This window comes from Magallana gigas, chromosome 7 (assembly GCF_963853765.1).
Source record: "Magallana gigas chromosome 7, xbMagGiga1.1, whole genome shotgun sequence".
NCBI lineage: Eukaryota > Metazoa > Mollusca > Bivalvia > Ostreida > Ostreidae > Magallana > Magallana gigas.
In genome coordinates, this window is record NC_088859.1 from 3,668,038 (window position 1) to 3,686,086 (window position 18,049).

Below are 18,049 nucleotides of genomic sequence, written 5' to 3' on the forward strand. Positions count from 1 at the left end.
TGTGGTATTCTTTTTCTCAGAATTGCATTAGCTTTCTTATTCTAAGACAAACCGTCTTTTCATAAAAATGTTAGTGTACTAAGTTAAAGATACAAGGAACAGTTTCGGATAAAGTACCGTCAATATTTTTGTAAAATTGAGTGTGACTGTACTTGAAGGTTTATCATTGTTGCGTAGATTCATGAAATGAATTTTAATGATTACCAATAGTTAGAGGGATGTCTCTTGTTGGAATTGGTAAGCAATATTAAGGCCCCTAATTTTAAGTACATGAGAAGCAGAAATAAATTGTGAAACTTGCGGCTATGACAGATATGTTGACTTTACAGTGAAATTGAAGGTTACAAACGGGAGGTTATATAACATGAAATGTAGGTGGATGGGATATTATATGCCTATTTAGTATTTACTGGGTATGAGGACAATAACAAGTTTATTTTTCCCCAAGACAGCAACTATTTAATGAGGCAAAGCCAATGGAAATAGTTGCTGTGGAGTGGGACAATAAACTTGCTATTGTCCGAATAGTCAGTTAATTGGTATTTCATTATACAGAAGAAAACTTTATTTGTCAGCGATGCAGAATTTCTTGATGATAAACAAATTAGAGTTAAATCAAACTTTGTATTTAATGCGGCGATCTTATTAGGTCAGAGGTGTTCCGAGTTTAAGGTGATATGGGACACTTCCATGTTGTGACGTATTGTTTATCAAAATAAACAATCAAATAAAGTGTAATTATATAAGTACATGTAGTTTCTTTTCAAAAATGGTCACCTAACTCCTTAGCACAGTGGGTTAGAGGGTTTACTAGGAACCTGTAAGTCATGAGTTCGAATCCCGCTGGGGTTTTTACAATTTTTACCTTTTCAAATATTTTTAAAAGCTATTTTTTGGTTAAATATTGTAAAATTTGAAAATTCTAAACCGGTGAAAAGTTATCAATTATATAGTACTTTAATCCACATTAATATCGACAGATGTCCCATACCACCTTAAAAAGGAGGGAAATCAAATTCTGCTGATGAATAGTTTTGATGACTATTCACCATGGGCAGATAGCATGGATACTATTTTAAATTAGATAAAAAGGCATGTTTATGCGGGCGTCTTCTAGTGATCAATTTGTCCGTCTGTCCATCCGAGATGGCTTGACAGGAGCATAGCTTCTCTCCCCTTGGCCCAGTCTGGCTCATACCTCATCCACAGGGTTCCTTTGGTTGAAGGATGGGCAGTGACCTTGAACCATGTTTTTAGGTATAAGGTTAAGGTCATAGCAGAATTATATATATAAAATCCTTGTCTGGGGCATATCTTTTTTCCCTTTGGTCCAGAGTACTCACAGAGTGTCTCTATGGTTAAACGATGTGCAGTGACCTTGCATGAAATTTCTAGGTAACGGGTGAAGATCATATCAGATCATGCAAAAATCCTTTTTTGAAAGCATGTATAATTTCTACTAACCCCTATTTGGCTCAGACTTCACATAAGCAGAGCTTTTGAGTAAAGGGTGAAAGGGTGTGTAGTGACCTTGAACCTATTTTCAGTGAAAAGAAACTATGAAGGTCATAGCAGAATTATGTTTTTAAAAATCCTTGTCCGGAGTATATCTTCTCTCCCTTTGCTCCATTCAGCCTCATACTTCACCCACATGATGCCTTTGATCAAAATATATGCAATGACCTCGAATGATATTTGTAGATGAAGAGTCAAGGTCATATCAGATCACACAAAAATCCATATTTTAAGAGCATAGATATACTCTCCTTTTAGCCCCTATTTGGCTAATATTTTACCTTTACAGAGTTTATTGGTTAATGGCGTGCAGTGACCTTGAACCAAGTATGTCAATGTGAAGGTCATAGCAGATCTTTTTAAAATTAGTTTTAGACAGTAGATTATTTTCCAATTATGCTTATTCTTGGTCAGATTGAACAAAAATGCATTTATTTTTATGGGAATGAAATTGAATTAAAAGTTCTATGCCAGCTGAAAAAATTTCAAGTTATAGGTCAAGGTCAAAGCAGAATTCTCTGAAATAACATAAGCGGGGCCCTTTGAAATGTTCACCATTTCAATGTTGTCTGGTTCATAGTAATTTTACATAGAAAATATTAACAGAGGTACAGTAAAGTAAACTTTACATCGATTAGTTTCTGACAATTAATGACGCAACGAGCACACAGTACGAAGTCAAATGTGTTAAGTCGTACTTAAACACATTGTTTTTTTTGTTAAGTCGTTCTTGAAATGGTTTAGGGTTTTTTGTTAAGTCGTTCTTAAAAACATTCGGATTATGTTAAGTTGTACCAAGAATCATTCGATTTTTTTTTCTTTTTGTACTTAGGTTTCTTTGTTACTAGATTAAGAACTCTGCTTCTTAGACGTACTTTTAGCGTTGCTTTCGACATTAGCGGAAAACCCACTCGTTGCTTTGCAACGAGCTTTGCTCTAGTTCTTATTTTTTTTTTTTTTTTTTTTTTTTTTTTTTTTTTTTTCTTCCTAGACGCGAACTTTGAGGCTTCATATCGTGCTCATTTCTGAACGGTTTTTGCTCAAATTTTCAGGGCTAATGGACTTTACAAAACACTATCTTCATCAATTCATAAAAGTTAGAATTCCCTTTCCGGTAACGAGTTATTCCCCTTTTAAATTTTTTTAGGGCCTTTGGTTTCCAGACAAAGGCTCCGAGACTATGATAGCAAGGAATGGGAATCCAACGAATTTGAATAGCAGAGACATTGTAGTGGTGCACATTAGTTTTTGTTTTTAGATTACGTTTTTTATTTAGGAAAAGGTAGGGGGTCAAAAAACAGGATTCCAAAAAGTGCAAAAATTTAGACATATTTTCCTTTATATCTTTTTAACGAAAAATATTTTGTAAAGACATGTAGAATAAAAGTTGTGCAGAATATCAAGGGCTTTCATTTAACACCAATAAAAAAGGGCTGGCCCCTTAAATTAAGGGCCAATAGCCTCTAAAAGTTTTTGCTTAATAACTCAAAAACGGTTAGGATTTTGATATGGCTGTCGCTGGAAAAGTTGCTTGTTGGGATCTCATAAAGGTCGTAACAATGTTATTTTGTAAGTGATTTGTGTAGTATGAGTGTAAAAAGCTTTACATGTTGACATGTACCTGTTTTCATTTGACAAGTTAACGAAAGTCTTTGTGCGTAGAACTGGCATAAAGTTGCCGCAGAAAGTATGCTGGTTTATACAGGAGGCATTAATTCATAAGAATTTTTTTGTTGTTGGAGTATAAGCTTTTCCTTTAGGAGTTAAAGTCATTGTTGTTAAGTTCTTATAGTGCACAATCATTAAAAACGGCAATTGGAAAACAAAACACTCTTTTTCTTTTCTAGTAAACCACAAAATTTGGAATTAAAAAACTCTGTGCATTACATTTTAGTTATTAACTCCATGCATTTAAAATCTACCTTGAATCAGAGCTGCATGTGTGTGTGTGTACCATTACGTAAGCTCTCCCTTGCCCGCGGCCGAGAAAATCGGTTACCATGCTCTCGGCTGGACTACGGTCAGCGGTTATCTAATACACGAGAGTTGCGTCTCTCATATATGAGTTTATTTAGCCGCGAACTCAAGAATTGTTTTAGTTTTGATTACACAAAATCTTTTGTGGATTAAACGAGTGGATGTCAAGTAAGAAATAGTTCATTTAATTAATAAAAGCAATGTCATTCTCTAAAGCAATAATAGACATAGATCAATTGTGGGGTTTAAGTTTAAAATATATAACTTCTATTTGATAGAGTAAGGTCATTATACTGCAAACTTTTCAAATCTTCCTTGGTTCTGAGCTGTGCGTTTCTGTGCGTTGTACCTTTACGTAATCTATTCTTCGTCCACGGCCGAGGAGATCAGCCACGGCTGCATTACCTAGCGGTAAGCGGTTATTTAATACACAAGATTTGCACACCGCGACTTACACTTGCATGCATATGAACGTGTTTGAGTTAATATAGCCGTATATACAAGAACTGTTTTAATTTTATGTTATAAAAGGTTGTCCTACTTGTATAAATATTTAATTAAATATTTGAGTGTAAATGAATATTAATGAACGATATTACTCCAAATCGGAAAAATCGTTAGACATAAACTAATGGTTCGTTTGTTCAGGTAATTAAAGTACTTTAAAAACTGTACAATTAATGTTTTAAATCAACACCCCCCCCCTTCAAATATTAAACCTTTAAATGATGATCATCCCTCGCACATGGCTGAGGAGATCCGGCGCGAGTGGATAAGTGATCCGCCGTCGGTTCGTATTCTTCTACATGTACCTTATGACGCGTTTATGTTTCATATTTTGCACGGACACAACTATATTTTATTATGTTTTCAACTATTATATTGGTTTAAGACGAAAATATAAATTGATTTTACTTGTACAGTTGATTAAGCATTGATTTATACGATAGCGTACAAGGTAGTTTAAACATGAAATCAAATTATAATCAAAGTTCCATGTTTGCGGTAGGGGCTAGCACGATAAAGGAATGCCCTAAATTGAGGCATTCGATTATTATTTTAAAAAATATTCACATGAGTTTAAACAACTTTAGATTAGATTCTATCGGTCACATATTAATCACTTCTGTAGTTTCATTGTGGAAGCGAACTCATTGCTGCCCCCCCCCTTTCCTCCCGCCCCGCTGACAGGTGCTCGCGCTGGATTTTTTTTTAATTGGAGAAAAGATAATAAGATCTGTCGAAAATCATTTTTGGTGGATTCTTCTTATGTGTAACATTTTGTTTCACTTTCCAACCCCTTTGTTTATTCGGCCAGTCTGTGTTAATTCAATTGCCGCATGCGACCGAGAATCTTGTGTCGCTTCAGCGCACACAGCTCAGAACATTTATAGCCCCAGGTCATCAATTGTTATGTAATTGAGTAACAGTTGGAAGGGTGATTTTACTACATAAAATAATAAAATCATAATATAATCTATTTGAATTGAGTACCATGCGTATAGATTCCCATAATAATAATTTTTTTTATTTCCTCTCTATGTTTACATTTAATTTTGTTCAAATAATTAATAAATTTTCTATCATTTAAATTGTGTGCTTCATCAAATACTGATTCCGATTACCTTGAATTCATTAATTTTCCATTGGCTTTTGACAAAAGAGAGACGCCTGACCATCCAATGAAAACAAATACACAGAGTTTGATTGACAGGTTCAGCCAGGTGCAGGTCTCACCCGATGTCCGATGTTATGTGTGCTGTTTGTACACAGCCGAATGGTCTCAGTAAGAGTTATCAGTAGGAGTTATCGATGTAAATAAATAATAAAAATACATGCCTGTCAAAACATGATCGTGCAAGTTAAAGTTGATTAAGGTTTGTTCCAATAGAAATCATGTTTCACTAACTGTATTTAATATTTTTTATGTATAGCGAATTTTAATATTGTTTCAGTACTGAAACATTGCATGAAAACGTTAAATATACATTTACTCTGTAACTAGTCGTCTTTTAATACATATACCTCTCTTTTGTTTGTTAAAAATTCGTTCAATTTTGTTAAAGTAATGTAAAACACGGGCGCCATTTTGAAACAATTAACTTGTCAGAGAGTTCCGAATGAAATCTGATGAACATTTCACACGGTTCTCGCACGCTTTGCCCGAAACGCTAAACGGTTTACATGAAACTCTAAAAGGTTTACACGAAACGTTTCTCGCACGTAGGCCGCACGCTTTTTTGGTGTAGTAGTACGTTTTAGGGTCTGTAAATTTTGTCAGCACGCAATTCTATACTTGCACATAGTCTTCAAAAAATTTAGAAATATTTTAATATAGAAGTTATCTTTGAGAAAAGTTTACGTGTTTTCTAGGCGGGTTTAGTTTAAAAAAGAAATACACTTCCTGACATGAATCACGAGTACATACTGTTTATAACAATGCTTGCTACCCTTTGAAAATTTAACTCGCCATTAAACATCTCATTTTTTAAAGAATGTTTGAAACGATTACATAAACTCTGCTCGACAAATAGTTTTCCTAAAATATTTTCTTCCTTTCTTTTTTCAAAACACGTTTTATATACAGGCTTTCAATCACAACACGTTTTTATAACAAAAGCAGAACTGAAAGTATAGTCATTATAATCGTTTGACACCATATAACATATATTTTCAACTCGCAGCAACAACGGAAGACCTACTCGGGGCTTTGCCACGAGCTCTGCTCTAGTTTATGTCTCTGATCCAAAATTGCACAATTTTTGCCTGTTAGACTTAAATGCTTCTTATCCACTGTGATATCTATCATAGTCAAGTAACTGATTTGAGAAAATATTTCCCAGTGTAGTGAGCCACCTTAAAAAGAATGAAATATATATGTATATAAAAAGTCTGCATTTGATAAACCGGATTTGAAGACAGCGAAGGTTCAGTTACTATCGTTCTCTTTACTTCCGATCGTCGAACTATCAACATGGCAGCCTCCAGTCCGAAGCCAAACAGAAGAGTATTTGTGGTTGGGGTGGGCATGACAAAGGTAATACTGTTTTTTTTTTCTTGCAAAGTGATAGTCAGAAAAAGTTGTTGAATCTGTCGATGACCACTCGTCCTCAGATTTTTGTGCATTTGCTTATTTGAATTGAATTTGAAAGTAAATTTGGACTTTGTCCTCTGCTGTATCATAAGATTTTCCCACTGCCCTTCACTTTGTTTCGACCATGTATACTGTAGCTTAAAGAAATGTACATGTGCATAAATTTTTGAATTTGTGTGCAAGTAAAAGTGGTGGTGTTTTGGGTTTTTAGTTACCACGAATTGATTAGTTTTGGATATTTTGACAGATCATACTGAAAACTGACAGTTGAGACTTAAGGACATTCCCAAAATTACATAATAAGTCTGATTATAAATGTGACCACTCTGTTCCAATGAGTTTGAATAAATGCACTGGAAACAAAATTAAAGCATGTTTTTTAACAAACTTTCTATCATTCCTCAAATCTAAGTTTGATTTGATGAATATAACTATATGTCAATAGAAAATTTCTTTTTGGACACACACACATATATATGTATATATATTTACTTTTTCATATTGTCAAAGCTTATAAATTTTTGTTTAAAAATAAAGTGGGTCTCAGGATACAGATTACTACATCATTATTATCATTTATTGCATTAAGTGTCATGATTCAGATGCCTCTAAGGGAAAACATTTTTTTTTGTTTAATTTAGTTTGAAAAACCAGGCCGCAAAGATGATTTTGACTACCCAGAAATGGCCAAAGAAGCAGGTTTGAACTTCAATGAATATCTAAGCAAACTAGACAACTATTAAACAAAAAACTAGATAAATGTTTTAAAAACAAAAATTAATAAGTGATAAGTATCAAAATCCTGGACAAGATAAAAATTGAATTGCATAAATCTGTAGATAAGACCTATTTGAATCTTGCTGATAAAATGTTATCTGTGTTTATTGCACATGATGAAAAATATTTTTGTGCTATGTTTCAGGAACTAAGGCCCTAGAAGATGCTGGTATATCGTACGACCAGATTCAACATGCCTGTGTTGGATATGTTTATGGTGAGTTATAACTCTCATATTTGTAAGAAGAAATAGTTTATGGTAAAATTTTGAAATGTAATTTAAAAAGTATTGAAATTTTGTAATGTATGATAACTGAGCTGGATATATTGATTTTTGTTGATAAGCCACAGGTATGGAAAGTAAACTGTCTAGATCTAATGATGCTGATAATGTTTATCTACAGGTGACACAACATGTGGACAGAGGGCTCTCTATCAGCTGGGGATGAGTGGCATACCCATCTACAATGTAGGTCACTTTTATACCTACCACAATAATCCTTTTGTTTACCTGTACAAAATTTAGAAATCAGTTCCCTTTCTGTAGAATAAAGCAAGTCATAAGTTGCTGAACATGCTGGTATAACATGAAAAGAATTACGAAATAACTTGAAGACTGAGAAAACTTGTTTAGGGTAAATTTATTACTGGTATTAATCTTTATCTTTTTAAAAAATCTGAAGCACTGTTCTAGAGCAGATTCTTGTTAGAAGAAGTCTTTAAATTATCTTGCTGTTCTTGTTTTGATGATGGTAACTTTTAAATATAGCAATTATTGATATATAAAACATTGCAATACTGCTGTTTATTCTAAGGTAAAATTATGTGGTTGTCTTTGATTGACAGGTGAACAATGCCTGTGCCACAGGCTCTACAGCGCTGTACATGGCAAGGAACCTCATTTTAGGAGGTAAGTCGAAACCAATGCTTCAATTCTTTTGCAGGGTATTTGTTGATATATAAGACATGTGCTGGAAAAAATTTAATTAATGCTGACTTGTAATGAAGCTTAAAGCAAGTGTATTCTGCAGATTCCTAATTAAAAGCGAGGAATTAATATTCGCGTAAAATAGTGACAAGCACCCTTCGATGGTTTTAAACTCTCGCTATTATTTTCTAAGAGTTGAGAACTATAAGAAAGTAGGATAAAAGTTCCGGGTTTACAATTATATATTGTTGCGATTTGATACAAAACAGAAGATTGTGGAATTAAGTACTTGCATAAAATAAGGAATCAACAGTACCATATACCAGTTTATTTTTTGTGACGATTTATTTTTTGCAATCATTTCATCCTCACAAAAAATAAAACATGCAAAAATTGTATCAGTATTTTAGCACTGCATAAAGCTATTTTAATTGCAAGAAATAAACAATGCAAATAGAAAAGTTTAAGTGTACAGATTTATTTTTTCCCCAAAATTGCAACATAGGTAGCTAAACTGGATGTATGGTATTGTGACAGCATGATCATTTGGTGTGCTAATGCTTGTGGTTTACAGGGCTTGCTGACTGTGTGTTGGCTATCGGGTTTGAGAAGATGGAACGGGGTTCATTGAAGAAGAAGGTAATCTCTGTTCTATGAAGTTTGATAACGCTGTGTTGTTTTACAGGGATCGCGGACTGTGTTCTGGCCATTGGATTTGAAAAGATGCACCGTGGCTCGTTAGGAATGACTGTAAGAGTTTTGTGTGAGATTAGATGGACTATTTGTAGCAATTCTGTCACTGTGTTAAGCTTACCACTGGAGTTCATTGATAAAGTTTTAGTATTTTAATCCACAAAAAGCATCAACACTTACATGTATTTGTTTTCAAAGTACTGTTAGATGGATTTACATTCTTATATTCTGGCTTGCCTGTACCATTTAATACTTAACATTTTCACTGTATTATTTTCATATTTCGCTGTTTTATATTCTGGCTTGCCTGTACCATTTAATACTTAACTTTTCACTGTAATATATTTATATCTTGCAGTTTTGGAGTTATCTGATTAATTTTCTAGCTCATACAGTTTCCTTTATCTTTCTTTTTATTGATTCTTTATTTACTACAGCTGTCTGCATGCACATCTGCTTCCTATCTTTGTCATCTAAAGCACTGACTTGGGTGTATACCTGTGATACATTCTTTGCAAATCTAAAGTTGCTATGCCTAAAAGTTCAGATTTAGATAGATGGCAACATGACCTTGTGTTATTTTTCAGTTTACTGACCGGACCAATCCCATGGACAAACACATGGAGGTGATGATGAATGGGCACGGGCTGGAGAAGGGGCCGGTCACTGCCCAGATGTTTGGAAATGCTGGCCGGGAACACATGGAAAAATATGGTCAGAATCAAACAGTAACTTTTCGTCATTCCCCAGTAAAGGAGGTTATCAATTTGAGAGAAATATTTCTGTCATAAATTATTAGGTAGCATTAAGAATGAAAAAGTTTGGTTTTACTGCTCATAATGATGAATAACAAAGAACTGTTGCAGTTTCTGATAGCTAATATACACAGTGGTCAAGGGGGATTACTCTGTTAGGAAGCAATTTGTGATAAATTTAGCAACAAATAGTATTGGATTTAATGAGAAAAATTTTCATGTGACAGGAACTAAACCAGAACACTTTGCAAAGATTGCCTGGAAGAATCACAAACATTCCACCAACAACCCGTACGTCGTTTTATCAATCCGTCAAATTTTGTATTAAAAACCTCTAAAGATTCACTGGGCATTGATAAACTAAAGCCTATTTTAACAAACCAATGAATGAATGGTCATGTTTTTCATATTAAGATAAATCATCTGTATATGCTATTCAGTAAATGCATTTGATTTATTATGTTATCATTTTCCAACAGGTATTCTCAATTCCAAGATGAATACTCTCTGGAACAAATCATGAACTCCCCTAAGATTCATGATCCACTTACCAAGTTGCAGTGTTGGTATGTACCGGTAATGTTTTGTCAGTGATGTTTTGTCAATGTACACTGTGGACTAAGTATTCAGTGCTGACTATGCCTTAATTTCTGAATTATAGAATTTGTGGTTTACATGTACTGGTAGATTTAACATACTACATTTAATATTCAAGACAAAATCAATGATATCAGATATACATATATAATGTGTATGGGGAACTGTATGACAGAACTTCAAAATTTGTGTTTTTAGCCCGACCTCTGATGGATCAGCCGCCGCCATTCTGTGCAGTGAGGAGTTTGTCAAAAAACACAATCTACAAAACCAGGCAGTGGAAATTGTCTCCATGGAAATGGGCACAGATTTCCCAAGCACATTTAAGGAGAACTCTTGCATGAAAATGGTAACATACTATAGAAGAAGACAGTGTCATTCCAAAGTCAAGATAAAACATAAATACTGTTATGTTATCTCACTGATTTGGAGAAGAAAGTGATGAGTTCATTTACTTTTATTTCAGGTTGGTTATGACATGGCCAAAGAAGCAGCAAACAGAGCATTTGCAAATGCAGGTAAAATTAGTATTTTTTTTAATCAAAATTAGTTAACCTAGTCTCTGACAATTTTAGGAATGGTCAAATAGTTGTGTCTGACAAAGTAAAATCATAAGAAGCCTTTTTTGATTCTTGTTACAGGGTTGAGCAGAGATGCTGTGCAGGTTGTAGAACTACACGATTGTTTCTCCTGCAATGAGCTCATCACTTACGAAGCACTGGGCTTATGTGAAGAAGGTCAGTCGTTGTCCTTAGAGGAATTTGTTGTAAGGGCTTTATTACCTATATAGATCATAGAAGAAGCAAGGTATGCAAGTACATCATGTATAAGAAATGATAAGCTGTTGTGATTTCATTTTATAATGCCATACAATACCCAATGATATTAGGCCATCATAAATACACAACAAGGTTGTGAGATAAATGAAAGCTACACAAGAATCTTTACATAATTGAAATGTGTGTTTCAAATAAATGTTTCTGATATTTAGGAAAAGCCAAGGATTTGATTGACTCTGGAAACAATACATATGGAGGGAAGTACGTCATTAACCCCAGCGGGGGACTCATTTCTAAAGGACACCCCTTGGGAGCCACAGGTAAGGAACTGCAGTACTCGGACTAAGAAAAATAGATATAACCTAATGATTTTTTGTAGCAATTAATACTGAATCGTGTTTTTGACAGGTCTGGCGCAGTGTGCAGAGCTTTGCTGGCAGCTGAGAGGAATGGCCGGCAAAAGGCAGGTCAAAGGAGCCAAGGTCGGCCTGCAACATAACCTAGGGCTAGGGGGCGCTGTGGTGATCAGTATCTATAGACTGGGATTCCCCAATGCTCGGTATGCTCAGAATATATATTCTTTATTTTTGGAATACCATCCAAAACTGGAAAAACAGGGGGAAAAAATTCATATACATTTTATCATCCTTAATAAAATGAATATACATGTAGTTTTGAATAATTCTTTTTAAGTCGTAAAATTCATGGAATATAAATTCGTTATTGTTTTAATAGCATACATTTTTTTTCACAGACAACAGATTCAGGCAGTTCCTGCTAGTAGTTCAGCAGCAAAAGATTTCAAATGTAATGTCATCTTCGAGGAAATCAAAGAAAATCTAGACAAGGTATTATGTTGAAGATTTTTACTGACAAACTTAATACAATGTACAAATATTGATTTCATTGTGTTATTTGCAGTTAGTTATGAAAGTTCACATTTGAAGTTTGTGCTTTGGTCAATTGAGTTAGTGTTTTATGAATAAGTAGCCATATAAATTCAACACAAAATAATCCCTCATTTTAATGATTCCCTTTCATTAACTGCTGTCCATTTTAACATTCACAAAATTCAGTAAACGTTTCACCCCTAACAGTTAATAAGGAAAGTTCACATTTAAAGTTTGTGCTTTAGGATGGACCAGGATGGGTTAAAAAGATGAAAGGAGTTTTCTGCTTCAAAGTGAAGGGATCAGGTGGGAAGGAAGGTGTATGGGTGGTGGATGCTAAGAACGGGAACGGATCGGTCAAGTTCGGAGTCGATCGTGAGTATCTGTACCAGATTTGGTCTCTGATGGAATTTGTATGTTGGTCTTTGAGCATGTTTTTGTGTTAAAAACTTATGGGATCTTTTTTTGTAGCTAAGGGTGACGTGACCATCATAATGTCAGATGATGATATGGTGAACCTTATGTTGGGAAAACTGAATCCACAACAGGTATGGTTAAAATGATCTGCATAAGACACATTGTATATCTGAATAGTTTGTTGAATTTGTTATCGAGTTACATTTTTATGTGAACAGCATGAAGCTCTTGAGACCTGTCCTTTTACAGTAAAAAAGGCCATATCAGTCTACATGTTCAGTAATGTTATGTTACTTCTTTCAATAGGCATTCTTTCAAGGAAAGTTAAAAATTCAGGGAAACATGGGACTGGCCATGAAACTGAGAGAGTTCCAGAACAGGACCAAGTCCAAGTTGTGAGGGGAAAGGAATGTTATAAACTGTAGTTCACTCCAGAAAGATGTGATATATCCAGAGCGATCATGTGATTTATGCATCCACCAATCATCACTGACATTTTGATCATGTGACTCTTCCACTGTGGATCAGTAACTGATTTAAGATTTCATTCTTGAGGCAGTGAAGGTTTAATTGTGATTAATCAGGCTTGTTTTTATGTATCATTAAATTATTTGTTTTATTTTTGTGACTTTCATAATACACCATTTCCACCAAACCTACGGTATTTATTGATATACATGTACTGATGTTATAGAGGGATTAATGTACATTTATGTTTCATATCAGTATGAATGTGATTACTTTTGATTTATTTTGGGTTGTTTAAGTGTGAAATTAAACGAAACACTTCTATAGGATCAGCTTCAGCAATCACCGATATATCTTATACTGGTATTTTTTTCTCTTAAAGTGAAAATTAGGATTACCACCCAAGAATATTATTTGACCTTAGGCACAATATATATCCTGTTTGCATGATGTACATGTAATTCTGTTTTAATATCTTGATATATCATGTTAATAAACTAATGAATGAAAAATGAATAAACTTGTATACATGTCAGTTGTTTAGTAAATTATTTGATCTGATTTCCACTAGGTAACTAATAACTCTTACAAGCTGGTCTACAGACATTCTATAGTCTGTCCCAAGATATTCATGCTGCACATTTGGAAGATTTTTAATAAAAATACACATACCTGTGAAAGAAGTGCAACTGAAATCGAAAGGGAAAATTTCCAAGATAACTTCATTAACATCATTTTTCCTTAGTAAAAATTCACAGGAACAAAACAGATTTCTTACGAAGATTTATAATGGGGAATGTTATCTTTTTATCCATTCAGAAGTCACCTGTAATACTTCGCACAATTTTTCAACATTATCATTCAGGCTGCTTCATCTCCATAGCAATGGAAAATCCCTGTAGACTTTTTATTTTTAGCTGTGTATTGAAACCTGACAAGCTAGAGGGGTCGTTTCAAAAGGGAAATCTTAGGATTTTTTCATACTATTGAATGAACATCGTCTGAACCAAGAGGTATTTATAAATATTGAATAATTTAAGTAAATATGCATCAAAAATATCATGGGACAGACTATATCGATAGATTGAGCTTGTATACGGGTATAACTCGACTAGTCAACTGTTATTAAAGTATGACAAAAGGTCGGCAGGTTATCTGGATAACTCGTGATCAGTAACTAATGTAGGTTATAGATCATTTATTTCTGAAAGATATATTCCATGTAGAAAAAGAGTAACAAATAACATAAAATCCATCAAAATTATAATCATTATCATAATTGATATTAACCATAGTTACAATACATTATTCTTTGTAAACAATCTATACTGCATGTATGGAATGAACTGTAGACATCATCAGATAACATGTAAACAAAATCACACAACCTTTTACATCACAAGTTTCACACAACACACATGGTGTAAATTGAACATATAAATAATTTTCTCAGGAATGTATTAAATGGAATATTAATGTCATGTACCAGCACTTTCTCAATAAGAAAAATAAAATAATTCATGACAATGGAACATGCATGTGAACAAAAGTAAATCACCTGTAATGCATTGGTAGATGAATGTACATGTATGTTTGAAGAAAGACATTGAAAACAGAATGCCATGTTAAACAAATAATTCAATGATAATTACATGATTAATAAAAAAACACCCTAAAAATATCTTGGTAATTCTGTATATTACTAAGAAAAGCAGACTGTTAATATCTACAATAAACAGAGGCACCTGCATAATGAAAGAATAAATTTTGAAAGAAGCAGTATAACGGTACATAATTCTCATAAGAAACTACCATGTTTGACGTGAAGTTCATCGAATACTGCCACACGATTGCTGTCCTCTAGTTTCACAATGAATGGGTTCATCTCGTTCCCGATAGTGTTAGGCACCTTCAGCCTTAACTCCGCCTTCACTTGATTCATGGGCATCACACTCTCCAGTGTGTGACAGTCGTGTAGAATGGCCACCTCAAAGACGATCTCAGTCCCCGTGTCTACCACCAAAAACCGGAAACAGGACGCACTGCCTGGAGTGAACCGCATACTCTTGTGGAACTCTGTGCTCAGGTGACTCGAGCTGATCTTCATCTGTCCATCAAGTCCCAAGAAACACTGAATCCCCAGGATCTTATCAAAATCTGTGTATGCAGTGGAGCGCAGGAAAATACTCAGTCCTGTCTCATTGGGGACCACATCTTTATTCTTCCTGTTTAAAAACTGGACTCTGCCATTAAGAGAGATGAGTTTGGAGGGCCTATACTTGGTCTTTGTAAGAACATACACTGCACGACTCTGTAGGACCAATGCCTCTTCACTGGGTAGAATGGAGTGATGTTCCATATGAAGACCCATCTTCAGCCAGGCATCGGGGCGAAATAAGACAGTGTCCCGCTGCTTGGCGTAGGGGCTCAAGTTGGGACTGGATTTATTTCTGTTCTTTTTTAGATAAGCATTAAGATCTTTATTATGGATGTCCCAATAGGATTTTTCAGGGGCAAACCTGTAAGCTATGTGCATCAAATCCTCTGCTGCAGTTCTCTCCCCTTCTTCTTGCCAAATGAACACACTAGCATGAAGGTTGTCTGTCAGCCATTTAAGCTGTGGGATTGAGTTTCGAATAAGAGAAGATCTAATAGAGATGACAATTGGCTGTTGAAGCTCTGCATCCATGACAGCATAATACATATCCAGGACATTATCCCAGGAGTAACCACTCAGGCTCAGGTCGGTGTGAGTGCCCGTCGTCCAACCCAGAGACATGGTGCATTCTGGAAACAAACGGTTGACATGCTTGAAGTACCTCGTCATGTCAACTCTTGGCTTGGAACCATGAGGACCTTGTAGTATATCAGCATGCAGCCAAACAGGTCTCCGAAGCTGTAAAAAAAAACCCTTTGAAGTCATCATTTTACAAGAGAACTTAACTCCCACTCAAGATCAAATTACATAAACTCATTTTCTCTATCAAATACTTCATCTCAATACTGGTACTTTTACAGTCACTATAGCCATAGCTGTGAATAAATGGTTCATGTGATATTTTGAATCAATGATCATTGAATAGTGATCTAGATATTCAAAATTTCATGCAAGTAATTTTGTAAAATAAAGCCCAGAATATTTCTATGTATCATTTAAAAATATGCCATAATAAATTTAAACTGTTTATATTAGTTAAAATTAGTCTTTGACTTTAACTTTGTCTACTCAACAGTAGAGTTATTGTAAGATACTGTAGAATTTTCATTTTATGAAAACACAGTACTTATTTCTCACTTCTACACCAAAGAGAATATACTGTACATGCAAAATTGCTGACATCAAACTTTTATCAGAATTTCATATAATACACAAATGTCAGAAAATTAATACAGCCAGATCTTAAAATTTGCAAGGAGTGCTTTTCACAATTTTACGCGGATATTAAATCAGAGCATCTAAATACAAATCTACAGTAGTTCTAGTGTAAAATGTAAGCATTTACCCCTCGTCTGGAGTCCTTCAGTTTTTGTAGTGTGATCTCCACAGCATCGTTGGACTGGAGGGTGACCTTGATTCCTTTACTATAGGACTGCCTGACCTCAGCCAGCCAATCATCCAGGGTCAGGTCACTGTCCGTATTAGGGAGGCGGGCCATCACTGGAATGAGGCTCTGATGTTCAGTGTCCTGTCCCTTCAGGATTACATCACCTTGTATTATGTCGATTTCTCCTAAATAATAATTGAACTATGGTCAGTATCACTGTTATATGAATTACATTGGTATTATGTTTAACATTCTGCACATTGTTAAATTTGTCTTTTGTCAATTTCTTTTAATGTTATAGCCTTTATGTTATAATTTTCTTCTGTCTGTCATTTGATTTCATTTTGACTGTATGCCAACATGGTGATGTCAATAAACCATTGAATTGAATTTAGTCGGATGCTTTTTTTCTGACACAACCCTAGATTTATCGCTTAATGTTATAGTTATTTACACTTTTGGTATTGTAAAATGTTGGGTTTTTTCATGTTATGTCTGTAGTAGGAATGAATCAAACAAAAATTTAAGTGACTGGACCAGAAATCAGACTCAGACACCTTTATCACTACCTCACAGTCAGGTGTTGTACTACGTAGCCACTTGGGCTGGACCATTAAGTAGCTCCATCTGTTACAAGAAATGAAGTTACTGTACCTGTAATGGCTGTGTCTAATGCTCTCCTACTGTTGACATGTCTGGACCACCTAATGTTGTTTCCATCCTCATTGGCATGGGGAAAATATATCATTGGACTCACATCTGGGTTTACCTCTAAAACTGGGATCTTCCTTCTTAAAAACCATGGAATAAATCCTGTATAAACAAGAAATCATATACATGTATCAATAAACAGAGAGAGAGAGAGAGAGAGAGAGAGAGAGAGAGAGAGAGAGAGAGAGAGAGAGAAATTATCCTCAATATAGAAGGTGAAACCCTCTTACAGGCTGAAGGGCCTGTGAGAGTAAAGCTCTTCATATACCAGATAGCATATATACATTTGAGAAAAATGACTACTAACAATCTATACCCTATAAAATTGAAAAATATTAGTTCAAGATGACAGTTCTTATTCTTTGCCATTTTTAATCTCTTACTGGAATCCTTTCAACACAGATTTTTTTCAAACCTGATTAAAAACCCCAGCAACTTAAATTCATTTGTTCAATCATACAAATATTGCCTAATGATTTAAATATGAGTTATTCTTCTGCAATTAGTCATTTTTGTCAAAGGTGCAAAGGCTCACGAGTAGGAAATCTGGGACTTACAATCAAAGCAAAATTTCTGAAACCTAATAACATTTCTTTCGCTTCATACGCCATGGCATAACTCTTCCCTGCAGAGCTTTGCTCAGTATTTTGAGGAAGAACCTTGGTTACTTGATTCAACACTGTTCAAAACACTGTAAAGAATTCTTTGAAGCGAAACTGACCTTCATTAAAGCTGTACCAAAAGTAAATCACGACAACGGCAACCACCAATTGACAAAGCACAGTTTTTCGATATGGATGGGATGCTTTAACCATTCTTTTAAGTCGTTGAAAATCTTTATTGGAGGCTGCCATAGTTGCTGAACATCTGTGTTTACAAAGCGTTTGGATATGGTAGCCAAAC

General features: G+C 34.7%; 2 protein-coding genes across 3 annotated transcripts; one reads left to right on the forward strand and one right to left on the reverse strand.

Moving 5' to 3' along the window:
• The first annotated feature begins 6,375 nt into the window (after positions 1 to 6,375).
• LOC105339056 (sterol carrier protein 2) lies at positions 6,376 to 13,425 on the forward strand. 2 transcript variants are annotated; one of them, XM_034455576.2, is made up of 18 exons: positions 6,376 to 6,529; positions 7,228 to 7,285; positions 7,509 to 7,580; positions 7,768 to 7,832; positions 8,210 to 8,273; positions 8,866 to 8,930; positions 9,572 to 9,698; positions 9,967 to 10,030; positions 10,219 to 10,305; positions 10,535 to 10,685; positions 10,803 to 10,854; positions 10,978 to 11,073; positions 11,328 to 11,435; positions 11,524 to 11,674; positions 11,870 to 11,963; positions 12,251 to 12,380; positions 12,477 to 12,553; positions 12,729 to 13,425. In XM_034455576.2, the coding sequence occupies exons 1-18, from the start codon at positions 6,467 to 6,469 to the stop codon at positions 12,819 to 12,821; spliced, it is 1,617 nt and encodes a 538-aa protein (XP_034311467.2). In that variant the 5' UTR covers positions 6,376 to 6,466; the 3' UTR covers positions 12,822 to 13,425. The 2 variants fall into 2 exon arrangements, with proteins under 2 accessions (XP_034311467.2, XP_034311466.2); XM_034455575.2 differs by lacking the exon at positions 8,866 to 8,930 and adding an exon at positions 8,977 to 9,041.
• Positions 13,136 to 18,038, reverse strand: LOC105339053 (uncharacterized). The gene is made up of 4 exons (XM_011444455.4): positions 17,868 to 18,038; positions 17,090 to 17,248; positions 16,394 to 16,620; positions 13,136 to 15,786 (listed from the first exon to the last, which is right to left on the reverse strand). Exons 1-4 carry the CDS (start codon positions 17,998 to 18,000, stop codon positions 14,689 to 14,691), a joined length of 1,617 nt encoding a protein of 538 aa, XP_011442757.3. The 5' UTR covers positions 18,001 to 18,038; the 3' UTR covers positions 13,136 to 14,688.
• Positions 18,039 to 18,049: the final 11 nt, after the last annotated feature.